The sequence below is a fragment of the Mustela erminea genome, chromosome 20 (genome assembly GCF_009829155.1).
Source record: "Mustela erminea isolate mMusErm1 chromosome 20, mMusErm1.Pri, whole genome shotgun sequence".
NCBI classification, from domain to species: Eukaryota; Metazoa; Chordata; class Mammalia; order Carnivora; family Mustelidae; genus Mustela; species Mustela erminea.
Genome location: NC_045633.1, coordinates 583,669 through 611,632, shown reverse-complemented (window position 1 = coordinate 611,632; position 27,964 = coordinate 583,669). Strand labels below are relative to the sequence as shown.

The window sequence follows — 27,964 nt, the reverse complement described above, 5'->3', positions numbered from 1 at the left end:
TACCTCTGGGACCAATTCCCCCACTCTACCTGTAACCTAATCCCTTTCTTTCTCCCGTAAGAGCGTGAGTCCATGAATTCAGAAAGTAGGAGAGGGAACAGTTAGGCACAGCCTCCTACCAAGTAAATGCTGTGAGAATCCTTATATCCTGCAGATGAGGAGACAGAGGTTCAGAGAGGTGAGGTCACACAGCGCTCCACAGAGGGTGTGAAAGCCAAGCCTTTAGACCAACTCTGTCGGGCTTCCAGCCTCCCTCGGATGTAAGGATCCCCTGGGATGCTCTTAAAGGTCCAGATCCCTGGTCCCTACTCCAAGATTCAGGAAGTTCCAAGGAGCCGGGGCATCTGCATCTCTGCACGGGAGACACCACCCTATCTCCCTGGGGATTCTCGGTCCCACTTTGAGGGACGCTGATTAATACACACGACTCTATCTTCCAAATAGGACCTGGCCTGGCAAGAAAAAGGCCACAAGACATAGGCGAACTGTTGTACATAGAGATTCAGGAGACATAACCATGGGATTAGTTATCTACTGCTGTGTAACAAGTTACCCCAGAACCTTGTGGTTTAAAATAACATTCGTGATTTCCATTTTTGGTGGGTCAGGGGTCCAGGCTGAGAGGCTCTCGCAAGCCTGCTGGCAATGTCAGGGCTGCAGTCATCTTGAGGGGCACAGGCAGCCACTTCCAAGTTCACCCTCGTGATGTCGGCAGGGTTTGGTTCCTCAAGGTTTGGTAGTTTGAGGGCCTCAGTCCTTTCCTGGCTTTTAGTGGGAGGCTGCTCTCAGGTCCTGCCACGTGGACCTCTCCGTGGGGCAGCTCGCAACGCGACATCCCGCTTTATCAGAGAAGCAGAGACGAGCAGAGCGGGGTGCGGAGGTGGAAGCCTCAGCCTTTCGCAGCCTTCTCTTGGGAGTGCGGTCCTGTCCCTTCTGCCGATCTAGTCATCGCACAAGCAAGTCACGAGGTCCAGCCTACATCAAGGGGAGCAGAATACCAGCAGGCAAGGATCATTTGGAGCAACGCCAGAAGCTCCCTATTTCAACAACCAAGTGCAATGTGTGAGCTTGCTTTGGGTCCTGACTTCAATAAACCCACTGTACAGAGACATTTGGGAGATAATCCAAGAAATTGCAACATGGACTATGTATTAGGTGATATTAAGGAATCACCATTATTTACTTAGATGTGACGAATGTCTGTGATCACATTAAAATAACTCCTTATGCCTTAGAGGTATATCCTGAAGAATACCTTTTTTTTTTTAAAGATTTTATTTATTTATTTGACAGACAGAGATCACAAGTAGGCAGAGAGGCAGGCAGAGAGAGAGAGGGAAGCAGGCTCCCTGCTGAGCAGAGAGCCCGATGCGGGGCTCAATCCCAGGACCCTGAGATCATGACCTGAGCCGAAGGCAGCAGCCCAAACCACTGAGCCACCCAGGCGCCCCTGAAGAATACCTTTTTTTAAGATTTTATTTATTTGGGGGCGCCTGGGTGGCTCCGTGGGGTAAAGCCTCTGCCTTTGGCTCAGGTCATGATCCCAGGGTCCTGAGTCCCCGGGTCTCTGTGTCGGGCTCTCTGCTCAGCGGGGAGCCTCCTCCCCCTCCCACCCCCACCTCTGCCGGCCTCTCTGCCTACTTGTGATCTCTCTCTGTGTCAAATAAATAAATAAAATCTTATAAAAAAAGATTTTATTTATTTATTTGAGAGAGAGAGAGGGAGAGCATGGAGGGGCAGGGCAGGGGCAGAGCGAGAGGGAGAAGCAGACTCAGGGCTCCATCACAGGACTCTGAGATCACGACCTGAACAGAAGGCAGACGCTTAACCAACGGAGCCACGCCGGTGCCCCAGTCCTGAAGAATACTGTAAATGAAGGATTATGATGTCTGGGATTTGCTTTAAAATAGTATAGCAGGGGTCGGAGGAGGGGAGGCCTGGGCTATGGAGGAAACTGGAGTAGTCATATGTAGGTGATGGTTACGTGGATATGGGGGGTTGTTGTACTGCGTCTCCTTTTACATGTGCTCAAACTTTCCCACGATAAAGAGTTAAAAAGCAAAATGAATTGAAGCCAATGGTACACTGCCAGTTGAAAGAACACACAGTGTCTAAAGCTGTTGCATATCGACTGTATTTTAATTGTTAGGAAAGACAATGACAAAAGAAACCAATGACCATAAATACAAAAAGAAAAAAAAAAGAGGAAGGAAGGAGGGAACAAAGAAAGAAGGAGCAGTAGATCGGGCCTGGCAGGTGGCCGGCTGTGGGGAATGGCGGATTCCTGACTCTGTTTAACCAAAGCAAGTGGGATTCGGGTCATTCTAGTAGAAGTGAGAGCTTGGGGCAGCAGCAAATCCAAGCCTCCAGGGGTTTCTAGTATCTTTGAAGGACCAGCTGGGGTTTAGAGTTTGCCCTGAGCCTGCAGGGATGGGGAAGCCGGGCTCATTTCAGAAAGGGCAGGGAGGTGGGCGGCCCGGCAGCGGCTGGTGGGAGCTCCGGGCTCTCACAGAGCTGTAGAAGGAGGCAGCATTGTGCAGGAGGCCGCAGTCTGTTCTACAGACCCTAGAGCATGCGGGGAATAAATCCCCAACCCTCATCTCTAGACATTCTGGATTAGACATCATAGCTGCCTTGGAATACAAGAAGTGTCTAATACTCATGTATTCAATCTAGTGATTGTGGTCCTCAACCGGATATGTACCTCAGAATTTTCCAGAAAACTTTTTTTTTTTTTTTCAGAAAACTTTTTTTTAAAAAAAGATTTTATTTATTTATTTGACAGAGATAGAGACAGCAAGAGAGGAACTACCAGCAGGGGCAGTGGGAGAGGGAGAAGCAGGCTTCCCGTAGAGCAGGGAGCCCAATGCGGGGCTCGATCCCAGGACCCTGGGATCACGACCTGAGCCGAAGGCAGATGCTTAACTGACTGACCCACCCAAGCGCCCCTAGCTTCTTTTTTTTTTTTTTTTTAAGATTTTATTTATTCATTTGACAGAGATCACAAGTAGGCAGAGAGGCAGGCAGAGAGAGAGGAGGAAGCAGGCTCCCTGCCAAGCAGAGAGCCCGATGCGGGGCTCAGTCCCAAGACCCTGGAATCACAACCTGAACTGAAGGTGGAGGCTTAACCCACTGAGCCACCCAGGCTCTGCCTGTTTGTTTTTAAGTCACAAGTTTAGCTGTCTATCCTGTTTTTATAAGAAAGTGAATATGACTAGAATATAAATGTAAAAAGTTTCCAAGTAATACTCTGAGTTCACTGCATCATTTAAATCCGTATCTTCTGTATCTTTTCTAAACAAGAAAACCTGCGGCTCCGGGGTTCAGTTGGTTAAGCCTTTGCCTTTGACTGGGTCATAGTCCCGGGGTGCTAAGATCGAGTCCCACATCGGTTTCCTTACTGGCAGGGGAGCCTGCTTGGCTGCTTCTCCCTCTCTCTCTGCTACCTCCCCCCACCCTTCGTGCTCTCTCTCTCTGTGTCTATCTCAAATAAATAAATAAAATCTTGGGCGCCTGGGTGGCTCAGTGGATTAAAGCCTCTGCCTTCGGCTCAGGTCATGATCCCAGGGTCTAAGAATCGAGCCCCTGCCTGCCTCTACCTCTCTGCCTACCTGTGATCTCTGTCTGTCAAATAAATAAATAAATAAATTGCCCTTAAAAAAAAAAAAAACTCTTTTAAAAATAAATAAAATCTTAAAAAAAAAAACAAAACAGAAAATTGTTGCAATTCTGTTCTTCTTCCCCCCTTACTATAATGAAGTGGTTTGTTGCCTTTGTAGCTTGTGGTCAAATATATATAACATAAAATTGACCATTTTCATCACTGAGCCACCCAGGTGCCCCCATTTTAATCATTTTTAAGTGTACATTTCCGTGGCCTTCAGTATACCCACATTCTTGGGGACCATGAGCACCATCTATCTCCAGAACTTTTTAATTTTCCCAATTTGAAATCCGGTACCCGTTGAACAATAACTCGCCATCCATTCCCTCTGACCCTGGCCCTGGGGGTCATTACTGTGAATGTGATTCCTCGAGATGCCCCAGACACAGAGGGTGTCTGTTTGTTTCACTTAGTATCCTGTCTTCAAGGTTCATACATGTTGTGGCTTGTATCAGAATTTCATGCCTTTTTAAAGTTGGAAATATCCCATTGATCTATCTGGTCACCCACTGGCAGACATGTAGTTCAGTGATTAATTAATAATTCTGCTATGACCGAGTGTGTGCCAAGTATCTGTTCCAGTTTCTGCTTTCAGTTCTTTTGGATACATACCCCAGATGGGATTGCCAGATCATATGGTAATTCTATGTTTGATTAACTGATTAATTACACATTAAGTTCATGGGTGTCTTTTTTTTTTTTGAGGACCTGCCAGACCGTCCTCCACATCAGCTGCAGTATCTTACACTGCTGTCAGCAACGCACAAGGATTCCAGTTTTTTTCATTTTATTTTATTTTTTTTTCAGATTTTATTTATTTATTTATTTGACAGAGAGAGATCACAAGCAGGCAGAGAGGCAGGCGGAGTGAGAAAGGAGGAAGCAGGGTCACTGCTGAGCAGACAGTCCGATGTGGGGCTCAATCCCAGGACCCTGAGATCATGACCTGAGCCGAAGGCAGAGGCTTTAACTCACTGAGCCACCCAGGCGCCTCCAGTTTCTTTTTTTTAAAAGATTTTATTTATTTGACAGACAGAGATCACAAGTAGGCAGAAGCCGGCAGAGAGAGAGAGGAGAAAGCAGACTGCCCGTGAGCAGAAAGGCCGGATTCAGGGTTCGATCCCAGGTCCCTGGGATCATGACCTGAGCCAAAGACAGAGGCTTTAAACCCACTGAGCCACCCAGGTGCTTCAGGATTCCAGTTTCTTACATTCTTGTCCATACTTGATATTTTCTGTTTGTTTGTTTTTATTTTTATTTCTTTTTTTTTTTTTTTTAAGATTTTTTCTTTTATTTATCTGACAGAGATCACAAGTAGGCAGAGAGGCAGGCAGAGAGAGAGGAGGAAGCAAGCTACCTGCAGAGCAGAAAGCCCGATGTGGGGCTCGATCCCAGGACCCTGGGATCATGACCTGAGCCGAAGGCAGAGGCTTAACCCACTGAGCCACCCAGGTGCCCCTTTATTTTTATTTCTTAAGATTTTATTTATTTATGAGAGAGAGAGAGAGAGAGAGGACGAGCCGTGGGCATCTCATCTCCAGCAGATTCCAGGCTGGGTGCAGAGCCTGACGCAGGGCTCCATCTCACAGCCCTGAGCCCAGGACCTGAGCCAAAACCAGCAGTTGGACACTTAACTGACCAAGCCACACAGACGCCCTGAGGGGCACCTTGCTTTCAGTGATGACTCGCAGATGCCTCTGCATCTGCCTTGCACCGGGGCATTTTTCCGTTCACCTGTCCACTCTAGCTGGGTGTATTTCAGACTGCTCTCTCCTTCCTGTGGGTGTTGCCATACCGCAGGACAACAGAAGAGCTCGCTCAGCAGCTATCTCCTAGTGAATGTTCCCCAGGAAATCTTCTATATGGGGGCAATGAACTTCCCCTAGGGCTCTTAAGAAGCTGTATTTGTCATTAGGGTTGCTCGCAAGTGTTCCAGTTCTTCCAGGCCTGTGGGGACATCGCTGTTCTGACTCCTTTGAGGTTAGGTCGGGTTATCGACTGGCCAATACAGTGGGAGCAGAACTGTCACATGGAAGCTCAGATGGAGATGGAGTCTCTTCCCCGAGGGACTGGAAGGAGCAGACCACCTGCACTAGACATGCAGCAAGAGTAAGAAACGACCTTTGCTAGAAGCCACCAAAACTTGGTGTTCTTTGTTACTGCAACTTAACCTAGCCTATCCTGGCGGCTCTAGAAGCTACCAACACCTCCAGAGACCCAGAAGAGACGGAGAACGGAGAGCAGCGAGCAGCCTTCGGGACAGGACGGGGCGACAGGAGAAACGGGCCGCTCCGGCTGCTGAATCAGTGAGCCCACTCCAAGGCTACCCACAGTTCTGAAAGGAGGCAAGTGCCCTTTATTCCTTTCTAGCGGTTCCTCGAGGGACTGAGGGATCTCACCTATTTCTGAAACTGGCCTGTAGTCCTATAGTCCACGCCGTCAAAAAGAAAACCACCACCACTGAGTGGTCCTAAGCCATCCTTCCAAAGTGCTAGATTTCAGGATTTCAAGTGAAAGTGGAAACCCATTTTTGCAGGACAATTTTGCAAACAATTGTTTTTGTTCCAAACTAAGCTTACACATCCGGCGGAATTTGATCCCTTTGTAGATGTTGCAGTAGTCCTCAGCCGGGGTTCTGGAAACTGGGTCAACTGGGTCCCCAGTTTTCTCATCTATAAAAGGGTTCTATCTCCTAGGATTCTTCTGAGGATCGGATGAGATGCTGAAAGCACCGAATTAACACAGAAGTGGACACCTCATAACGCTTACAATGTAGTGAGCCAATAAATGAATTTCATCTGGGAATCACAGGAAGACTTCATTGGGGCAGCGGCATTTAAACAGAAACCTGCAGGATGCAGACTAGAGAAGTGGGATGCGAGAGGGGAAGGACCTAACAGGCCGTGGGAAAAGCGGTGGAGAAAGTCCTGAACAATCACGCAAGCCGGCGCTCAGGCAGCGAGCACACAGAGGAGACCATCACCTGAGAGCCAAGGGCCTCCTGACAAGGTGGGAGCTGGAGGCAGCCTCCGCCCGGCCTCAAGCCAGTCCCTCCAACCTCAAGATCGCCCTCCCCGGGCCGGCGTGAACTTCCCGGGCCGAAGAGCCACCCCAAGTCTTCCGCAGGGCGCTCCAACACAGGCGGGGAGAGCCGGAGGTCGGAAGTGGGTAGTTTTGCAAGCGGAGGAGGCAGATCGAGAAGGCCGAAGCGGGGAGCAGTCCCGCTCGCTTTGGCCGCCGAGGTGGCTGCAGGGACGCCGCCGAGGCCGGTCGGCGATGAGGCCGCCGGTGGGCACGACCGGCTACTTGAAGGCTGAGGCATCCGGCCAGGCTGCAGGACCTCAGGCACACGGAGACTGGGCGCCCCCTGGGAGCCGTGCTCGGTAGCGGACGCGGGAGGACTCGGAGGAGGACTCGGAGGAGGGCTCGGAGGAGGGCTCGGAGGAGGGGCGGGGTGCGGCTCGAGATGCGGGGTGCGGGGGCGGCTGGGGATGCGGGGGCGGCTGGGGATGCGGGCCGGCGGCTGGGGATGCGGGCCGGCGGCCGGCCACAGTTTCCTCCTCCCGGGAGCGAAGCCCTCCCGGCGCGGCGGATGCCTGGGATCCCCGAAGGGCTGGGCAGGAAGGAGCCCCGAGAAAGGAGCGACCCGCACGAGCCCCGGGCCAGGCCCCGGGCCAGGCCCCGAGGGCGTCGAGCTCACGCACGGACCCTTCGCGGTGGGACGCGCCATCATCCCCACTTCCCAGGCGAGAAGACCGACGTTCCGCGACTCCCGATTTCGCAGGACTTGCGAGCCCCTTCGCCGGAGCCCTCACGACCGGGTCGGTTCCGGGTCGGACTCCCGGAGGCCTGGGGGAGCAGCCTCGGGTGCGAGGCGCCCCGGCTTTCCGAGGGACGGTCCCGTCGGCGACAACCACGCCGCCCTTGCCGCGACAGCGCCGTTTACTGCTGTTCTCCCGGAGAGCCTTACGCTCAAGGACCCTTAAGAGTCCTTGCCGCGCGCGGGGGCGACATTATATATTCCTTGGACTCCCGCGGGTCTTCCTCCCTCACCTGCCTTGAGCCCCACCGGTGACCTAAATTCTCCCCCTCCGCTGGCGAGTACAGGGCGCGGGACTACAAGTCCCGGCAGGTGGTTCGGAAAGAGGCGGCGGGCAGAGGCGGAAAGACACTCTCGCTTTCCGTAGGCTCGCAAGTGGGCGTGTCCGTCGCGATGCACCTTTCAACAGCCCAGGTCCTTTCTCCGGGGGCTGAGGAAGGGACTACGTCCCCCAGCAGGCATTGCCGCAGAGAGCCGGTGATGGTCCGCCATCATCATTGTAGTCCTCTCCCGCGTTCGTACAAGAGAACAACCCTAGTGCATGGACTACAAATCCCAAGCCGCCATCTCCCCTTCCCTTCGGCCGCCATCTTTGCTGGTTGTCCCCGCCCCTTTTCCCTTCCATTGTCTCCGCCGAAGATAATAGAGCGGACCCGGGAAGACTGCAACTTCCGTCAGGCTCTGCGCCACCGGGAGGGAATCTCTATGTCACAGGCGGGCGAGGTGCCCAAGGTGGTAGAATGAGGCGGCAGGGAGAGGCCAGGTGGCCTGCCATCTTTACGGTAGTCTCCTTATTCTCGTGGTTCCGCCAGTCTTAAGGCACGCGAGAAGGCCCGAAGACTACTGTTCCCATCGCACCTCATCAGACCGACTCCTAGTCAGGTGTACGCCCCTCTCCCGCCATCTTGCTTGTAGTCCTCGCTCCTTTTCACCTTTCCATTGTTCCTGACGAGTAGAAATGGCAGCGGGAAGGCAGCAGATGGACTGCGACTCCCGTCAGGTACCACACACGCGGAGGGTTGTGGACAGGAGGGCGTGTGAGCGCCCGGGAAAGAGGTCGGGTCGGGGGAGAAGGCCATCTTGTTTGTAGTCATCGTTCCCGCTCCTTCTCTATCCTCGGCTACGGGGAGCCTCGGGGCAACCGGACTATAACTCCCGGCGTCCTCGGCTCCCGGCTTGGCACGCCCTCCGCCATCTTGTTTGTAGTCCCCGCGGGCCCCAGCATCCCCTTGCTCCCACGGTGTCCCCGGGCCGCAGGACTACGACTTCCGTCGTGCCCTGCGCGCGCTCGTCCTGGAAAGTGGAGGTGGTGGGGACAGGAGGGGGCAGGGGGCGGGGTTCCTCTGGGAGAAGGAGGGAGTAAAGAGGAGGAGGAGGAGGGAAGGAGGAGGGAGGGGTGGGGGAAGAGAGGAGGAAGGAGGAAGGAGCTCAGGAGGGATGAGAGAGGCGGCCAGGGCCCCGGGCCGAAGCAGCGCGGGGCCGGGGGACCAGGGGGGCTGAGGCACCCCAATTGCCCCCTCCCCCTTTCCCTGCCCCCTTCCATCCTTTCCTTCCATCCTCCGCCTTGAGGAAGGGGATTTATTCAAATTTTATTTAAATCCCCGTCTCTGGAGGGTCGCGCGCTGGGGGGAGGGGGAGAGGGCGGGGGCGCGCGCAGGCTGGGGGGGCGGGGCCGGAGCAGCTTCCTTCACCCCCCTCCACTCGCCGGGTAGCCCTAGGGCAGGGGGCCGCAGTCCAGGGGCGGGCCCAGGGGAGGGGGGCAGGTTACAGGGACCCCCCCCTCCCCGGGAACCGGCGGTGGGCGGGGCTTGAACCCCGGAAACGGTGGGGGGGGCCCAGGCCTGGCCCTGGACCCCTGGGCGGTGGGGGCCGGGAAGGGGCCAGTTAAAGGGCCGGGGGCGCTGGGAAGAGGCGGGGTGGGGGGAGGGGAGCTGTGACTCGGACCCCGGACTGAGTGGGGCCCGGGCAGAAGCCGAGCACCCTGCGCCCGAGGAGCCCCCGTTGGCCTGGGGGGGCTGAGGGACTGAGCCCCCCAGAGCAGGACCTCCCCCTGGAAGGGCCGCGCCGCAGCCCGTGGGAGGGCCTCGCCCCCGGCGCCCCCCATCTCCACTCGCCGCCGTCCCGGCCTCCGCCGGAGGGAGGGGCCGAGCGCCCTCGGGGGGCCGTGGACCCCGGCGTTCTGAGCGTTCCGCGCCCCGCGCCGCCCGGCCCCCCCGCCGCCGATGGCCGCCGACCCGCCGGGAGCTGCCGAGAAGGGAGAGATGGCTCCCGGGACACGTGTGAGGTGGGTTCGTGCGGCTCCTCCTCACCCCCAGATCGGGGCAGCTCCCACTCCCATTCATCCTCTGCCCGGCCTCTCTCCACCCTCCCCGCCCCCAGCCTCGCCCTCTCTTTGCTCCAAACTCCTCGTGCCCAGCCCTCCTTCCTGTTAGCGCTCAACCCTGGGGACCGGCCTTCCTTCCTAGACCCTGCTTCCCCTGGCAGACCCCCATCCCCGCCCGCATCGCCGCCCTCCAGGCCCTTCCCCTGGAGCGCTGGAGGGCCCCTTCCCCCCATGGATGGGTCTGGAAGTCCCTGGAAAGGGGGAAGCTAGGGTAAGACTCTGGCCACGAAGAGACCCCTCCAGGCCTGCTGAGTCTCTGTGGGGTCTTGGAGGATCTGGTTTCCACGGGAAGGGGAGCCCGAGGGATTCTAGACAATTCGGGATGGAAAGTAGCCTGGGAAGCTGGGGGGCGGGGGAGAAGACATGTCGGGCTGAGCCCATCCTGAGTTCTGTGGAGATGTCAGGGTGGATTCTGGAATCCCAGGGAGTCTGGGAGATGGCCCAGGCTAACCTGAGAGATCCAAGAGGAGGTGTCTTGGGGCAGAGGGAGCTTTGTTGGGGGAGCAGAACAGTAGAGATGTTGGGCTGAGGAGGGCCTCTGAGGCAGCATGGGGAGGAGGGTGTCTCAGAGCCCTGAGGGTGGGGGAGGGCAGGCATCCTATTGGGTCTGTTGACAGTGTATAGGTTTGGGGGGAGAGAGATTGGGTGGCAGCTGCGTGTGAGAGAGAAAGGAGTGAGGAGGAAGGGTCTAGAGCTTCTGCCCAGGAATTTGTGGGTATCTGGAGGGAAGTGGGGGGGAGTTCAGGTTGGCGAATGCTTGGGGGGTAGTACATTTGGGTACCGGGGGAAGAGCTGGGGTCTCTCTGAGGAACTCCACAAACAAGGAACCCCGGCTTTCCAAGGAGCTTTGGTGTGGAGGTGTCAGAGCCGAGGCCGAAGGCCCTTCCTCCTCCCCTGGGTAGCCAAGGGGGTGCTGAGGAAGGGTTAGAGGAAAGAGGAGTGAGGTCAGGAAGCCAGTTCTCAGGCTCCCAAAGGAGCCAGGTGAGCACTTTGGAGAGAGTCCTTGAGTAGAGGGAGTGGTGCCCCCCCGGCCCCCCCAGGAGGGACAATCTCCTTGTTCCTCGTCTCCCGCACCCCGGGACAGGGGTAGGAGAGCAAGCTCTGGCTGCCTAGGAATGGGGGGAGCTGCCGCGAGTGTCCTAGGCCAGGGCCTCCGTGGGCCCACCTGACCCTGTGTCCCATTCACCCACAGCCCTCGGCGTTGCTGACGCCCCCAATGTCGTCGAGCAGCCGGGGGCCGGGGGCCGGAGCGCGCCGACGCCGAACCCGCTGCCGCCGCTGCCGGGCCTGTGTGCGAACTGAGTGCGGGGACTGCCACTTCTGCCGAGACATGAAGAAGTTCGGGGGGCCCGGGCGCATGAAGCAGTCGTGCCTGCTCCGGCAGTGCACTGCCGTGAGTTCTGCCCCCGGCGCGCCCGACACCCCTGGGGGCCGTGGGTGCCCTTCCCCAGCTGGCCCGGGTGCCCTCCTGGGCTGGCTGCGTCCTCGCGCTCACTGTAGAGTTCCTGTTCGTTCACACAGTCGGACGCTGTCTTGTTCGGATGTCCAGCAGGCCCGTTTTTGTCTCCGGTTCCAAGCAGGGGCCAATATTAGCGCCCAGAAGAATGTAATGTTCTGCCTACCTTCACGTTTTTCCCGGCTTCAGAGGCACAGACCCAGAGAGACCTCAGCCCCTCTGTACGCCTCCCTAGAGGAATGTGTGCCCAGGGGCCCACTCCCAGAGCTGGCCCAACTGAATAGGTCTTAGCCTTCTCCGGCTTCTTCCTCACCTGCCAGAGTGGTCTCGGATTTGAGGCCAGGCTTACCCTTTGTGTGACCTTGAACAAACACACTGAACCTCGAAGTACCTTTTCAGTGAAACCTTTCCTTTGCTGAGTCGTAAAGATGAAGCAGTAGCAGAGATGTGAGTGTGCCCAGCAGCAGTAGGTATCAGAGAACATGAGTTTCTTCCACGGAGCTCCCCAGAGCTCCAGGATGTGGCCCTTCTCAGGCGGCCTTTTCCATCTACCTCCTCCTGGAGGACCACCACCACCTTTTCCCTCCAACCCGTCTGCTGCCTCTTTGCCCTAGAGCCCCCCCTTCTCTTTCTTTGTCCCCCAACCATTGCCTTGCTCTCCTGTTCCTCCTTTCCCTGGCCCTTTTTCCTTGGGCCTGTCTCCCAACCTTCAGCATCCCTCAGATGACTCTGTATTACCCTGCCCCCCGCCCCAAGTCAGGTTGTCAGAGGGCTGCTCTCTCAGGACCAGCCAGCTGCCTTTCGCGTTCCCAGGAGTCTTGCCAAAACCTGATTCATTGTAGGGTCCAGGGCAACACTTGGGCTGCCCATTGTGCAAACTCCGAATCATCCCAAGCTGCAGCCACAGTCTCCTGCCGCTTTCTCTTGCAACAGTATGGTCCTATTTGCTATGGTTTCTGTCCTTTCCCCAAAGCCAGCAAGAGTTTCAGGGTCACACACACAGACCCTGATTCCAGCTGCAACATTTGCAACCGTGATAACAACTATGTATCCAGTGCTTCCCCGGGTGAGCTCATTCTTCCAAAGGTCCTGCAAAGGAAGAATGCCTAGCCCCATTTTACGGATGGAGACATGAGACCTAAGGAGGTTAAATCACTTGCTCAAGGTCATACTGTCAAAAGGGAACAAATTCAAGATTTAACCCAGATGGACCCATGGGTTCTGAACCTCATCCCGCAGCTGGCCAGGCTCCCCGGAAGGAAGGGTCTTCCCCTGTCACTTGCTTTCTGGGTCCCTAATACTCCCTCTTCCCCGCAGCCCGTGCTCCCACACACAGCTGTGTGCCTCTTGTGTGGGGAGGCTGGGAAGGAGGACACAGTAGAGGGAGAGGAAGAAAAATTTGGTTTGAGCCTCATGGAGTGTACAATCTGCAATGAGATCGTCCACCCCGGCTGCCTGAAGGTGATGGCCCTGGGGGTCCTGGAGTCTGAAGGTGATGGCCCTGGGCAGCGCTGCCTCTGGGTTTCCTGGCACGCTCCATCCACTCCCTGCCCTCTGCCTACAGATGGGGAAGGCTGAGGGTGTCATCAATGCGGAGATCCCTAACTGCTGGGAGTGCCCCCGATGCACCCAGGAAGGCCGGACCAGCAAGGTAGGGGTAGGGGCTGGGCTGGGCGCTGGGTTCTGCACAGACAGTGGGCTGGGGAGCTGGAGAGAACCTCAACCCTAGCTTCCATCTCCCCAGGATTCAGGTGAGGGACCAGGCCGCCGCAGGGCTGACAACGGCGAGGAGGGCGCCAGCCTGGGGAGTGGATGGAAGCTGACGGAGGAGCCGCCGCTTCCGCCACCCCCACCCAGGCGCAAGGGCCCCTTACCTGCTGGGCCCCCCCCAGAGGACGTGCCTGGGCCCCCCAAAAGAAAGGAGAGGGAGGCAGGGAATGAGCCCCCCACCCCAAGGAAAAAGGTGAGCCAGGGAGCATGCTCATTAGGTCCAGCCCAAGGGATTCTGGGGTTGGTAGTCGAGTTCCTTTTCTGGGAGGGTAGGGTTGTTGGGGGATGTCGGTCAGGAACTTTGGGGAGGGTGGAGCGAGCTCGGCGGGGAGGAGAGGCGCAGGTGAGGGCAGCTTGGGCTGGGAGGGAAGCCTGGGGAGCCCCCGGAGCTTCAGGTGGGGGGGGGAGAGCATGCCCAGATGAGCCGCCACCGAGGAGGAAGGAGGGGCTGGGAAGGGCCTGAGGGGAAGAGAGCAGCGGAGAGCATGCTCAGTGAGCCGGGACGCTGGTGGGAAGGTGCGCATGCTCAGAGTTCTTCCTGAGATGGGGGCTTCTGGGATTTGTAGTCTAAGAAACGAACATGACTCTTGGTTTTGTGGCCTGCGAGGGGCTGATGGGGTCTCGCCCTTTCCCCACATTTCCTTCTCGCTCTGGTAGGTGAAAGGAGGCCGAGAGAGGCACCTGAAGAAGGTGGGTGGAGACGCCTGCCTCCTCCGAGGATCGGACCCAGGCGGCCCCGGCCTTCTGCCCCCCAGGGTTCTGAATCCGAGCCAGGCTTTCTCGTCCTGCCACCCTGGGCTCCCTCCCGAGAACTGGGAGGTGTGCCGGGGACCTCCCCCCCCCCCACCTTTCCTTGCCCCACCCTCCAGCCTAGAGACCGAGATCTGCCCCTTCCTGCTCACCTTGTCCACCCCTGCCCCGTTTGGCCACAGTGGGCATCTGGACCCCTGGGAAGAGTGGAGGGGGAAGAGGTGGGTTGGGGCCAGGCCACAGGACTTCCCAGCAACCCTGGGGGTGTCATCTGACCCATCTGCGTCATGTTTCCAAACCTTGAAGGGAAAAGAACTGAGTTCAAATCCCTGCCCACTGATTCCCTGTGTGGTCTTGGCAACTTGTCAGCTGCTCTGAGCCTCGGTTCCTCACCTGTGAGCGAGAGGACACCACCTACCTTATCCACCCATCCCACAGAACTGTTTACATCTAATGAAAGTAAATGAGATTTGTGAACTGTGAAATGTACTTAGGTGTGAGGAAGGCGAGGCCCAGAGAGGTTAAAAGACTTGCCCAAGATCACACAACAAAGCTAGAAATCAGCTGTCCCTTTGCACTGACACATGAATGCAAGGTCGGCCTGATTGTGTTCAAATCCTGCTTCTGCCGTTTGTTAGTTTGTAACCTTGGGCAAGTCACTTCGTCTCGCTGAGCCTCTGTTTCCTCGAGTGTAAGAAAAGTGGCTCAGGTTGCCACTCCATTGGAGCGCTGTGAGGATGTGAGTCCATGAGCATGAGGTGCTCTGTCCCTCTCAGATCGTTGACTGTCAGGCACTCGGAATCATCTAGGCCAGCGTTCCGTGTTACGGATGACGAGGCCGGGGCTTCCCAAGGTCACACAGAGAGTCGATAGCAGAGCTAAAGCTCAAAATGACATCTCTAACCGTTCTCCGTATTTCACAGCCATTGAAACCCGTAAGGCTTCTAATTCTTTGAATCAATATCTTCACATGACAGATAAGGAGGGATGTGACGCGGCTGAGGCCTCCCACCGCTCAGGGGCAGAGTCAGGGCTGGAACTCAGGACTGCCTCTTGGGCTGCTCCTCCCCTGCTCACTCCTCCGGGCAGGCGGGCGAAACGGTGCATGTCAGACCCTAGAGCGGCCTCCCCGCATCTCCTTGCAGAAACCAAAGCCGCCTTTGGCCTCTGCCGAGGGCCCGGCCGTGCCATCCCCGTCGCCGCAGAGGGAGAAGCTCGAGCGCTTCAAGCGGATGTGCCAGCTGCTGGAGCGGGTGCCCGACACCTCCTCGTCCTCCTCGGACTCGGATTCCGACTCGGACTCTTCGGGCACATCGCTGAGTGAGGATGAGGCCCCTGGCGAGGCCCGGAATGGGCGCCGGCCAGCCCGGGGCAGCTCGGGCGAGAAGGAGAACCGCGGGGGGCGGCGGGCTGTGCGCCCTGGCAGTGGGGGGCCCCTCCTCAGCTGGCCCCTAGGCCCCGCCCCGCCGCCCCGGCCCCCGCAGCTGGAGAGGCACGTGGTACGGCCCCCACCTCGAAGCCCTGAGCCCGACACGCTGCCTTTGGCCGCTGGATCCGACCACCCCCTGCCCCGCGCCGCCTGGCTTCGTGTCTTCCAGCACCTCGGGCCCCGAGAGCTGTGCGTTTGCATGCGAGTCTGCCGGACTTGGAGCCGCTGGTGAGTGGCCTGGACGGGCCTGGGTTCTCACTTGCTGTAGGACCTGCAGCGGCAGGTCATGCCCTCTCTGGGTCCTGTTCTTACTTCGCTACTACTCTTGTGTCGCGTATGCATTCCAGTCTGATGCTTCCCCAACTGCTGCGTGCAAGCTCCTTTGCATCGCTCGAGCTCATTTAACTCTCAGAACAACGCGGTGAGGGCAGGTACTATTATTCCCTTTTACAGAAGCTGAGGTCAAGGTTGTGGAGAGGAGGTAGTGGGACCAGGAATTTGAACCCACGCCCCATGGCTCCAGAATATTTCCTCCTAAGAACCGTCATTTATGAGTGTTCCTGGGGCAAGTGTAGTGCTCAGTGCTGTCGTACGTCACCCGATTTGCTTTGCACAGTCCTTTTGCTGAGGACAGTCTCACCGGAAGGTCCGTTTACACGTAACTGAGGGGGCCCTGCCCTCTCGGGGGCAGCCACATTTCAGGCTCCTGCCTCCCTTCGTTCCTTCTTCGTGCCCCAGAGTGGCTCCCCGCCCCCTCTGCCTATCGCCACCCCATCTGCCCCGCTGCTTCCGGAACCTTCTTTGTTCAGAAATGTCTGTCATCTTCCCAAGCCCCGGGGTTCTCTCCGATCCTGCCCCGACCAGATCCTCCCCAGGCCCACGAGACCACCGCAGTGTGCTCTTCCCCTCGCCGAGCACGCGGGGACCCTCCACACACTGGCGAGCCCGCGCTCGTTTCTCCATACTCGTGTTCACAGCGCTTGCTCGAGCTGGGTGGATACTGTGTCTGTTTTATCTGCGTGTTCCCAGCACGGGACCAGGGCAGTGGAGAAGTATTTCATTAAATGAGTACGTTCAGGCTGTTTCCCAGGCCCTTACTGTGGAGGAGGCATCCTGGTGGGCACTAATAGGGGGCTAATGTGTTCCTTGTAATGGCAGCCCAGGGCGAGGAGGGACACCCGGAGTCCCGGTGCCAGCGGCTCTGGAGGCAGACTGCCTGGGCTTGACTCTTACTCTTGCCCTGATAAGCTGACGGCCGCTGGGGGCGAGTGTCTTAACCTCTCTGTGCCTCAGTTTCTTCTTCACCTGTTAAGCCTGAAAAAGCGAAGTATTCACTTCATACATCTTCGTGAGCTAATGTACGCAGAGAGCCCAGGACAGTCCCCAGGAAGTAGAAACTACTCAGTGCCCTAGCCGTACCCAGTATCATTCCCTCAGTTGCAAATACTGACTGAAAGCACAGGCTTTACATCCTCAGACTTAGCCTGGAGCAGCTGCCAGTCTGCCTGCAGCCTAGAAGCTAAGAACAACTGCCGGGGACAGCCACCCCGCACGTGTAGTGACTGGCGCTAGGTTTGCCGAGGCCTCTCCAAGGCCTGCTCTGTGCTTGGCAGGAGGGATCCAGGACTGAAGAGGACTTAGTTTCTCCCTCAGGGAGAGACTTGTGACTGGAAGTGGACGAAGCAGTGGACCTGAGGCGGCACAGATTTCCAGCTTGGGCCCTGGAGTCTGGCACCCATGGGTGTCCTCTGTGCTTCCTGTCCTGCCTGAGTGTCTAGCGGGGGGTGGGGGGTGGCTTTACCTTTCAAGGCCTGTTTTTTCACCTGGAGTCTAGGCTTCATACTCCTGCCCTATGGGGAGTAAATAAAGTGGGTCTTACAAAGCCCTTAGCACAGTACTTGGAAGGTGCTAAAGCCTCAGTAAAATGGTGTTTTGGTTTTTTTTAAAGATGTATTATTTATTTGACAGATCACAAGTAGGCAGAGAGGCAGACAGAGAGAGAGGAGGAAGCAGGCTCCTTGCAGAGCAGAGAGCCCGATGCGGGGCTCAATCCCAGGACCCTGGGACCACGACCCGAGCCGAAGGCAGAGGCTTTAACTCACTGAGCCACCCAGGCGCCCCAAAATGGTGGGTTTTGATAAGGATGAGAGTAGGCTAGGCAGGTACAGGAGGCTCTGTCAGGTGCAGGCACAGAGACAGGGACGGAGGGGTAGAGAGGAGGACTTGGGCTGAGAACTTTTTAAAAGCAGAGCAGCTTGTGCTCAGTCACTAAATGGCTGTTAGAGCACCAGGCTGATGACTCTTCGGCTGAGTGTCTGGCCCACGAGCCTGGGTGGGCAGCAGTGCCATTCCCCAAGCTTGGCAGTACCAGAGGACGAGCAGATTCTGCGAAAGGGAAACGCTCAGATTGGACACGTTTTGTCCAAAAGGCTTGGGGGCTAGTCAGTAGCTAGCAGGACAGCAGGTGGATGTACAGATCTGATGCTGGAAAGATCCAAGTTTGGAAGTTCCCCCGTAGGTAGCAGCTTCCAGAAAGAGGGCAGGAGACAGAATGTCAGTGTTTGTGAGTTAGAGAAAGAGCAGCCAGAGACATGGAGATGGTGGAAGTGTCCTGCAGGAGAGAGACTGAGGAAAGAGTGAATGAGAAAGTGTGGGAGTTGGCGAGAGTTCGTGGGGGCCCAAGGACCAGAGGTGGCCGTTGGGTTTGCTGCACGAGACCCTGGGGTCCTCGGCTGTGCTGTGTGGGAGTAGGGACCAAAGCCATGTCACATGGGTTTGAGGACATCAGCTCCACGGCAGGGACTTGATCTGTTCTCTGCTGTGTCCCTAGTTTCTAAGATGGTGCCTGGCATACAGGAGGCTCTAAGACAATACCGGTTGGATGGACGGATGGACGGACGGATGGAAGTGAGGAAATCAGGATGGTGTGTGGAAAGAGCTAGTGAGGGTGGAGGCAGAGAGAAATCCGTAGGTAGGAGAGCAGGAAGTTGCAGGCTTTCCTGTCTGGTGGCTTCTATCTCCTCTTGGACTGGGAGGCAAAGTGACTGTACCAAGAGCGAGGGGAGGGGTGGGCATAGGAAGCATGGTGGAGTTGTTGAGGCGCAGAAAAGAGGGTTGGAAGTTTGGAAGACGGGGAGACAGGGTGGCCAGGAAGGGACTGTACCCCTAAGTCAAGGCCAGTGGGGGCTCGGAGGGAGGGCCCGGAGTGGGCGGGGGCGAGCACAGCGGAGGCACCAGCGAGGACAGAGAGCCGAGAGTAAAGAACCAGCTTGGGCTGCAGCCCAGAAGGCTGGGAGCTCCTGGCAGACATCAGCCGGGCGGGTGCGTCTGCATCCCCAAGGCGCCCGTGCAAGACAGAGGTTTAGGATCAGAACTCCAGGTTCGGGAGGTGGGCTCAATAGGGGGCTGGCTCAGTCGGCGTGGCTGGAGTCTAGGGAAAAGTGAACTGGGTTAGGGAACTTGGATATCACGCCCTAAGGCCCCTGAGTGAGGACAGGCGGTGCCTCCGAACAGTTCTCCCTGCCCCTCTCCTTTGTGTCATTCAGCTTAGAAAGGACCCATCCGTGGTTCCCTGCTGCCCTCACGCTGAATTCCCACAGCCCTGCTGGACATTTAAACACAGTACGTCAGCGACTGCACTAAACGACAGACCCACCTGGCATTGCGGCCCGCCTTGCCACACCGTGCCCGCCCCAGGCCCCTTCTGCAGTCTCCCCCCGGCCCCTACCTCCCGCCTCCTCCCTTAGACCTGGCTCAGGCTCAGTCCAGAGCAGCTGGGGTTAAAGCCTGGCTCTGCCACCGCTTAGTAGCTGTGGGACCTGGAACAAGCTTCTCAGCCTCGCTGGGCCTCCTTTTCTGTAACCCTAAAAAGGAGGTTTAGTAACAGTATTTACCTCCTAGGGCTGTTGTGAGGTTAACTGCTTGAGGCACAGACTAGTTCCTGGCCCATAGAAAACCCTTGATAAACACTAGATCTTTTTTTTCCCCAAAGATTTCATTTATTTATTTGACAGAGAGAGATCACAAGTAGGCAGAGAGGCAGGCAGAGAGAGAGGAGGAAGCAGGCTCCCTGCTGAGCAGAGAGCCTGATGTGGGGCTTGATCCCAGGACCCTGAGATCATGACCTGAGCCGAAGGCAGAGGCTTAACCCACTGAGCCCCCTAGGCGCCCCAACACTAGATCTTAATCCCGTGGTCATCCCCACCTTCCTCCAAAGGTTCCTTGCCCTTTGTTCCTGCTGCTTGAGTTTCTCAGAGTGCTCCGAGTTCGCTCTGTGTCCTAGGCCTGGCTGCCGGCTCTTCCCCATGGGAGCATGCACGCTCTTCCTCCCTCACTGTGTCCCTGGGAGGCTCCCTGTCCATCCTCTCGCTGACTCTCACTAGATCCCTTGCTGCTTCAGTTACCGTGGACGGGCTGTGTTTCCCCCGTTTCCGGACAGCCCAGTGGAGGCGGTCACTTAGGATCCGTAGGGCCCTGAGTGATCATGGGCTGCCCCCCTGGTCATTCAGGGGCAAAGGGACCAATTAGTTCAAGCTAAGAAAGGTCATGGGAGACTTCCTGGGCGAGGAGACACTGGGACTGGCTGTTGAAAGCTTGGGTAGTTTGGCATTTTGGTCAGAAGCACGACAGGCGCCCATATATGTTGGCACCAGGCAGCCTTGTGTGTCTGTCGGCTGGCAGGTGGTTCCGTGTGGCTGTTGTGGAGTATGTTCTAGGAAGAGCTGGGGGGCCTGTGTGTGCCCCTGGGGGGGAAGGTTTCCCTCTCTAGCCCTGGAAGGTCCAGAAGGGCTTCGGGGTGATCGTGGCAGTGGAGCTGAGACTCCAGACTGGGTTGGAGGGGCCAGGAGTTCACCAAGTGGCTAGAGACAAGGGGCAGAAGCTGAGTTGCGGGTAGGCAGGGTGTTTTCCTTTTCTGTTTTCTAGTCCGAGAGCTTTGCAAGTGGAGAAGTGGAGTCGTTGGGCTTGAAGCCCCCCAGTAATTCCCTAAAATGTCAGACGGGAGAATGCCTGGCAGTCTCAAGTGGCACGACCCTGCTTCATCTTTCTGTCAGTTCTGAAACGGAAGTCTGTCCACTGGGTGCTGTATAACACCTAGTGCTTACCTCCCTGTTTAACAAAAATAGTCTTCAGACGGTAGCCTAAAGCCACAGCAGCACCTGCCCAGGATTTGAGAGACCCGGTTAGTTTTCACTGTACAGGTTTCTAAGGTTAACATTTTTATGTGAAGAAATACTGATTTTAAGTGCAAGGAGGGATCGACTGAAAGATAAATTCATGTTCTGAGAGAACGGGAGAGCAGCTGACCGCGGGCCAGGAGTGGGCACCCCTGCTGCGGCCCAGGGCCTCTGGAGGGGAGAGCCCTCAGAATGGGGCGGGGGTGAAGGGCAGGAAGACACAGCTTCCCGGGCCTTCCCCACCCCTGCTGCTTCTGACACAGCCCGTCCGGCCCAGTGGGAATTTCCTGACGTGCTTTTGAGAACTGGAAGGGGAGTTCAGACCGAGTCTCAAGGAACCTTAGTGTGCCACGGAGCGTTCACAGATGACCTTGGGAGAGCTGGGGAAGGGATCCTTGGTAAAAATAAGTTTGGGAAACCCTGCTCTGGTTCACTGCATGTTGGGCCCCTCGGGGCCGTGAGGGATCAGGGAAGCTCTTTCACTTTGTGAAGGCCTCGGTCGTCTTTGGAACTTGGATTCCTGGGCGCCACCGCGCCTTCCGTAAGCACCGAGCGGGTAAATGAGAAGCCGTAGGTGACGTGGGCTGTGGGGGAGCGCTCCGTGGACGCTTCAGGGACTTCCACCAGCTTCGCACCATTCGCTGGTGCAACAGATGACCCCTGGCATGGGGCTGGGTCCCGGCGCTACCAAAGGGGAAACGCCGTCCAGCCCTGGAGGGCCTACATTCTAGTTGGAGGGATACAGTAACCCGAGACGGGGTAAGGGGGCTGTAAGCTGAGCCTTGGGCAGCTGGCCATCAGGATGGGGCAGATGCGGCTCAAAGGCAGAGATGAGTAGAGGAGATGCGAAGTTCCCACGAGTCCCCATAACTTAGCCAGGGAGAACTCCAGAAGGCCAAGGTGGGGGTGGTGGAGGCTGCTGAGGGATCCCTCTGGTGTTACATCAGATACAGCGTGTGGGCTGTTGGTGTTCTGGCTGCTTTAGAAGCTGTAAGGGCCACAGACTGCCGTGACCTCATTTGCTCTCGCGGTAGCCCTGTGGGGCCCCTGTGGGGCCGGCTGCGTCTGGTCGTTGCCTTCATTTTACAAGTGGAGCATCAGAGGCTCAGGGAGCGGAGTGGACCTGCCTGGGGTGTCGCATTCGCATAGTGATGAAACTGAGCCCCAGACCTGGTGCTCTGGGCCTGAGCCCGGGTACTTCCTGCCACCCCTGCTGTCGCTGTGGGCCAGGACAGAGCCGTGGCGGGGGAAGCCCTGAACCAGGGTGTGTCACGGGCTCCCTAAGAGCTGAGGGCTCTGTCTCCCTCCTGTGGCCGATAGGTGCTATGACAAGCGTCTGTGGCCTCGAATGGATCTGAGCCGGCGAAAGTCCCTGACTCCACCCATGCTCAGTGGTGTGGTTCGTCGCCAGCCCCGAGCCCTGGACCTCAGCTGGACAGGTGTCTCCAAGAAGCAGCTCATGTGGCTTCTGAACCGTCTGCAAGGTAGGGGGGCATGGCAAGGTAGGGCAGGGTGAAGAGGGAGTCGGTCCTGGGATGCAGTGCCGACTCCCGGCCTCCCCGTCCAGGCCTGCAGGAGCTGGTGCTCTCCGGCTGCTCCTGGCTCTCTGTCTCTGCCCTGGGCTCAGCCCCGCTGCCGGCCCTGCGGCTCCTGGATCTCCGCTGGGTTGAGGATGTGAAAGACTCCCAGCTCCGCGAGTTGCTCCTGCCTCCTCCGGACACCAAACCAGGTGTGGCGTCCGCTGGCTCATTGGTAGGACGGGTTGGCCGGGGGGGGGCGGTATGAGGCTTCCAGGGTCTCTTCCGACTCGTGCCGGATGTTAAGAGATCCGAAGAAAGGGCAGGACACACGAGTTTGGTGAGGAGGCCTTGCGTGGCTGCCGCTCATTCCTTTGCTTAGCTGCTGTGCATTGGGCCCTGCGGTAGGAACTGTGGGGAGCAGGGTGAAGGGGAGGTAGGCCCTGCCCTCCAGAGGGGGGAGGGGTACGTGCCGGAACTTGGTAGAGGACAGGAGGGCGACAGAAGAATTCTGGAAGAAGCCAGGGGCATGGCCGGTGGCACATAGGAGCGAAGTCACTGGGTGTGGTGGCGCTACTGGGGAGCCTCCTCCAAAGGGAGCAGCGGCAGTGGCCATGAGAGCACGCAGGCCCAGGGTGGCCAGTCCCTTCCACTCGTCAGGAGGAGCCAGACACTGGATTTTCCTGTGAAATATCCTTGGTTTTAAAAGATGGCAGCTAATATAGCATTCTTCTAAAATTCACGCGTGGATCAGTACACATACAAGTGAGCCATAGAATTGGCCTCTGTGCCCTCTTGCCCTACAGTAAAAGGACAAGGGTTTTCCTGAGGGAGGGGAGCAGAAGCAGGGAGACGGCTGACTTGGAAGGTTGCATGGGGCTGGTGGTACCATCTCCCAAGTCAGGCCAGCTACCTCTTCACCCCGGGTCCAGCCCAGGTGCCCTGTCAGGTAAAGACGGCTTTTACTGTTGAACATATACTCCGGCCTAAGCCCCGTGTCAGGCCTTGGAGACCTCAAACAGCCCCAGTCCCTACCCTGATAGAACCCCAGTGACGCAGGAGAGAGAGAATCGGAACTAGGAGGTCACAGGGTGATCCGACCGAGGCTGTGGTTGGGTGTGGGGAGCAGTGAGAGGATCCCTCCTTGAGGCCAGGCTGTTCGAACTGATCCTGAAAGGGACAGGGTTGTCCCGGGAGTGAGGCAGAAATAAGCACTTCGGTAGGGGAGGAGGCCTGTCCTGGGAGAGGGAAACGCCGGCAGCAGAGGCAGGTCCCAACGGGGGTGTGGGTTAGGAGCACTGAGGCCTGGGCCTTCCCGTCTAACCAGGAGATGGGATGCTCACAACAGCTTCTCTGGCCCCCATAGTCTGGCCTCCACACTGATGCCGGGGGAACCGTCAGAAGGCACACCTGTCCATGTCACCTCTGTGCTCTAAACTCTTCCTCATAATCCCCCAGTGCTCTTTGGATAAACGCTCCTACATTGTCACCGAGGCCCGGATGGTCTGGCTTCCACTGACCCATGCCATCCCCACGTTTCAGCCTCTTCAGCCTCCTTGCCAAGATTCTCTCCGGCCCTCAGGCCTTTGCTTAGTCCTCTTTGTCCAGAACGCTGTATCCCCCTTTGTCTAATTAACACCTAATCATTCTTCAGGCCTCAGCATAAATGCCACTTCCTCCTAGAAGCCCTCCATGACCCCCCCCCCCCCGAGATCAGGGTTCCTTTAGCGCTTTGGGAGCGGCTCCCCACCCACCCCCCCAGCTGTGACTGTGTGGTGGTGAAGTGATTTGATGAAAACCCATTTCTTCTCCCCGAGTTCTAAGCTCTGGGAGGGCAAGGACTGTACTCACTCTAGAGCCTTGCTTTCAGAGCTTATTTTTCGGTCCCTTCTTCCCACCCCGCCCCCCCCCCCCCCCCCCCACAGCAGCCTTGGAAGGAGGTAGGGAAGCATCTAGGATTCTTCTGGACAAGGCACCAGAGGCTCAGAGGGGTTGACTGACTGCTGCGAGTCACACAGGCAGAGCTAGACCAGAGAACTCCCCCGTTGCCGCTCTCACCGGAATCGGCCTGGGCCAGGAAGGTTCGGGTGGGGATGAGGGTGAGCACTGGGAACCGTGGCTTCCCTGAGGGGAGAAAGTGCCGGTTGGCAGGCACACTGACCCCAGTTCTTCCTGCCTGAACTACCCCAGGAGCTTGCAGAGATGAGCCTCCCAGGCCCTTGGGACCTCCTCTAGTGTTGGGACTCCACAGCCGTCTTTCTTGGCACCCTGGCTCTGTGCAGCATTCCTCCAGCAAAACGTACAGTTCTGCTGTTTCCTTGGTTTTGTGCCTGCTGTGCTCTGCCTGGCCTGCTCTCGTCCCACCTCTCACGTTCAGATCCTTGAAAGCTTAAATGCTGTCATCTCCGTGAAACCCTTGCGGATGCGGAAGCCAGAAGTGACCTGCCTGTCCTCTGCGCCCTCCAGTGGCTTTTAACTGTGCCCCAAGATCAAGGGCATCTGTAGATGTATCCTTCCCAGGCTCTCAGCTCCTCAAAAGAAAAAACGAGGTGGAATTCAGTTTGCCAAGTCAGGTGCCCACGGAGATGGCCTGGCAGGTGACAGAAGGCATGGGCTCGGTGAATGACTGGAGGGAGTAACATCTTGCGACCCAGTGTCCAGCTAGCCCTCTCCAGGTGCCCAGCTAGCCCACTGGTGCCAGATCTTAGGATTTTTCAAAGAAAAGGTCTAGCCAAATTCCTTTATGGAAGTGTCCTTTTTGTAGCATTCGGTATTAACATAAGAAAAATGTCAGCGCTCTGCAGATTCCGTAACACGTTTGTGTAGACTAGTTTCATGAGTTGGTGATATCTGATCCGGTGTATCTATGGCCAGGGCTGGTGCCTGAGGGGCAGATACTGCCATGGTGTTTGGTCTGGCGTCCTCCGTTCAGTCCTGCGGCCTCGGACAGATTGTTTTAATGATTTGAGCCGCAAAGTTCTCATCTGTAAGCAGGAGTGATAATCGCGCAGCTGTGGTTCTTCGAGCAGGGTCCAGACGAGCAGTATCTCCATTACTGCAGAACTTTGCAGAAAAAGAAACTCTGAGGCCTCCCTTAGGTTCCCTAACCTCTGGGTAGGTCCAGCAACCGTTGTAGGCAGTCCTCCAGGGGGCGCACAAGAGCCCCTGGCCTAGGAACAGGCCGCCACTTGGCCCCCTTGGCTGGTGCCCAGCCCACACTGAGTGCTTAATTCATGGTGGCTGGTGTACCTTAGGCACTTAGTTTAAAAAACAAAACAAACAAACAAACAAAAATAGGGGCACCTGTGTGGCTCCGTTGGTTAAGCGTCTGACTCCTGATTTCGGCTCAGGTCGTGATCTCAGGGGCAAGAGGTGGAGCCACCCATTTGGGCTCCCCGCTTAGTGGATCCTGCTTAAGATTCTGTCTCTCCCTCTGCCCCGCCCTGCTCTTCCCAAAACCCCAAATGCGGAATGGGGTAGATACACTAAAAGAAAAGCAGGCTGCATGCCACATGGTTCGGGTGTACAAATGAGGGATGTGCGTTCTTCCCCGACGTGGGACGAAGCGGTCACTAACCTCAGAGCTAAAAGCCAAGGACACCAGCCCCGCATAGGATTGAACACCGGTGTCCGTGGACAGAGTCGCAGAGCAGGGCCACCTGTGGAATTTGGCCCAGGTGTTTGGGAGTGTGGGCAGGGAGTTGGGAACAGAGACAGGGATGAGCCCTTACAGGAACTGGAATGTTCTAACCAAAATGGGGCGCTCAAGAGTTTCTAGTAGAGGAGCGATGGTGCCCCACTTTTTTTTTTTTTTTTTAAGATTTTATTTATTTGAGAGAGAAGAGAGAGCACGGTGGGGCGGAGAGGGGGAAGCAGGCTCCCTGCTGAGCCGGGAGCCGGACGCAGGACTCGATCCCAGGACCCTGGGATCACGACCAGAGCCAAAGGCAGATGCTTAACCGACTGAGCCACCAGATGGCCCATGTCCCGTTTGTTTTTGAGCACGCTCTCTTTGAATGCTAGGAAGGAGAGGAGACACTTGACTGGGTGGGGAGCCTGGGGCAGGAGTCCCGGCAAGAGTGCTGTTGTCCCCGAGGGGTGTCTGGGGGTGGAGAGAATGGGACCCGGCTGGTGGTGCCACCAGTGGAAGGAGAGGGAGCTAGCCGGGGACCCTGGGGCGGCAGTTCTCTCAGAGACGGCATTTGTCAGACGAGGGAGTAGTACGGGGCACCGACGTCCCACTCGCTAGGGGTAGAGCAAGAACAAGACAAAAATTCCTGCTCTTGTGGAACTTATTCTAGTGGGAGGAGAGGGGGGAAAAAAAAGGTCCTATGGTAAGAAAAGGGGAAACAGGAATGGCAGGGAAGGGGTAGGAGCAGGTGGGATGTCACCAGATCAAATGGAGTGATCATGGAGGGCCTCGCTGAGGAGGCGACGTGAGCAGTGGACAGAAGAAACGAGGTCAGGTTGTGCAGGTGTTTGGGAGAAGAGTAAGCCGTGTAGAGAATGCGGGTGGAGGCTCCGCTGTAGTGGAAGCAGGTTTAGGGGCTGGTGAGGCATAGCAGTGCCGACACAGCTGGTCTGCATGCCTGGGGGTGGGCACAGGAGTAGCCGGCGGTGCTGACCTCTTCCTGCCTGCCCAGGGCAAACGGAGAGCCGTGGGCGGCTGCAGGGGGTAGCAGAGCTGCGCCTGGCCGGCCTGGAGCTGACAGATGCCTCCCTGCGGCTCCTGCTGCGCCATGCGCCCCAGCTGAGCGCCCTGGACCTGAGCCACTGCGCCCACGTCGGGGACCCCAGCGTCCACCTCCTCACAGCCCCCACTTCCCCGCTCCGCGAGACCTTGGTGCACCTCAATCTTGCCGGTAAGCATCCTGTGTGTTCGTCCCGCTGGTGTGCTGGTCCCCGCGGCCAGTGCCCACCCCCGACTAACCTTCGTGGTCTCCGCTCCCACTGCCTCCCCCTCCCCAGGTTGCCACCGCCTCACGGACCACTGCCTCCCGCTGTTCCGCCGCTGCCCGCGCCTGCGCCGCCTAGACCTGCGCTCCTGCCGCCAGCTCTCCCCTGAAGCTTGTGCCCGGCTGGCAGCCGCTGGGCCCCCTGGCCCCTTCCGCTGCCCAGAGGAGAAGCTGCTTCTCAAGGACAGCTAGTGGGGTGCCCCCCACCCTCCCCCAGGACTCATCAGGAGCCTGGACCTCGGGCCTTCGTTTTATCCCTGCCAGGAGGCCAGGTTACCCACCCCATGACTTGGGATTCCTGCCCAGGGACTTGAGCCAGCCTCCCTCCCCCTCCCTACCCCCTGCACTGATATCTCTGGGGGTCTCTCCTTCCCGTCCACTCTCCCTTCCGCCTGCTTCATTGTCCATCCCCTGGGGGGAGTGGGTCAGAGGTACGGGGGTGCTGAGCCAAAGGGATGGTGGGAGGGGGGTAAGGTGCAAGTTTGAGGGAGGGAAATGGGGCAAGGGTATCTGCACACAGGATCCTGGGAGCCGGGGGGCTGGGGGAGGTGGAGCAGGGCTGGGGGAGGGGGGGGCAGAAAGCAGATCGCCAAGGGTTCAGGGAACAAAGACCAGATACTTGGAGTTGGGGGGTGGGGGTGGGGCCAAAAAGGGAAACCAGAGGAGCAATTGGGGATCCACGTGTCAGAGATGGGGGGACTCGGGGAACCAGGGGAAAGGCAGGGCTGAGTGAGGGGTGGGGGCAAAGAGCAGGCGTGGGGGCAGTAGGACCCCCTCGGGGTCACACCCCTCTCCTTACTCCCTCCCCAGATTTCAGTTCTTTCCCCCCCAACCCTGACTCCTTGAACGTCACTGACAATGGCAGCTATTGCGAGGAGTGGGGGCCGCGGGCCTACCCGCTGTTCAGCGCGGCCTAGGGGAGTGGTGAGGGGTACCCCAGCCCCCTACCCGCCTCCCCGCACAATACTTGAACATTCATCTGTACTGAAGTGTTACTTGAACCGGGGGAACCTCGGACCTGGGGGAGCCGGAGTGAGGGGACTGAT

At 57.4% G+C, this 27,964-nt stretch overlaps 1 protein-coding gene across 13 annotated transcripts; it reads left to right on the top strand.

The window, feature by feature from the left end:
• The first annotated feature begins 8,103 nt into the window (after positions 1-8,103).
• Positions 8,104-27,504, top strand: FBXL19 (F-box and leucine rich repeat protein 19). 13 transcript variants are annotated; one of them, XM_032326996.1, is made up of 11 exons: positions 8,104-8,484; positions 11,060-11,260; positions 12,641-12,784; positions 12,888-12,974; positions 13,053-13,286; positions 13,751-13,912; positions 14,989-15,500; positions 21,767-21,930; positions 22,014-22,175; positions 26,607-26,825; positions 26,932-27,504. In XM_032326996.1, exons 1-11 carry the CDS (start codon positions 8,443-8,445, stop codon positions 27,108-27,110), a joined length of 2,106 nt encoding a protein of 701 aa, XP_032182887.1. In that variant the 5' UTR covers positions 8,104-8,442; the 3' UTR covers positions 27,111-27,504. The 13 variants fall into 13 exon arrangements, with proteins under 13 accessions (XP_032182887.1, XP_032182892.1, XP_032182894.1 ...); XM_032327001.1 differs by having other exon boundaries at positions 8,105-8,484; positions 13,751-13,783; XM_032327000.1 differs by having other exon boundaries at positions 8,106-9,768.
• Positions 27,505-27,964: the final 460 nt, after the last annotated feature.

What these genes read in the sequence shown, in the direction of transcription:
- FBXL19 (XM_032326996.1), top strand. Translation starts at nt 8,443, where the DNA reads ATGGCAGCGGGAAGGCAGCAGATGGACTGCGACTCCCGTCAG. An exon ending in TGGACTGCGACTCCCGTCAG is followed by an intron (nt 8,485 to 11,059) that starts GTACCACACACG and finishes ATTCACCCACAG; the next exon opens with CCCTCGGCGTTGCTGACGCC. An exon ending in TCCCTCCCGAGAACTGGGAG is followed by an intron (nt 13,913 to 14,988) that starts GTGTGCCGGGGA and finishes ATCTCCTTGCAG; the next exon opens with AAACCAAAGCCGCCTTTGGC.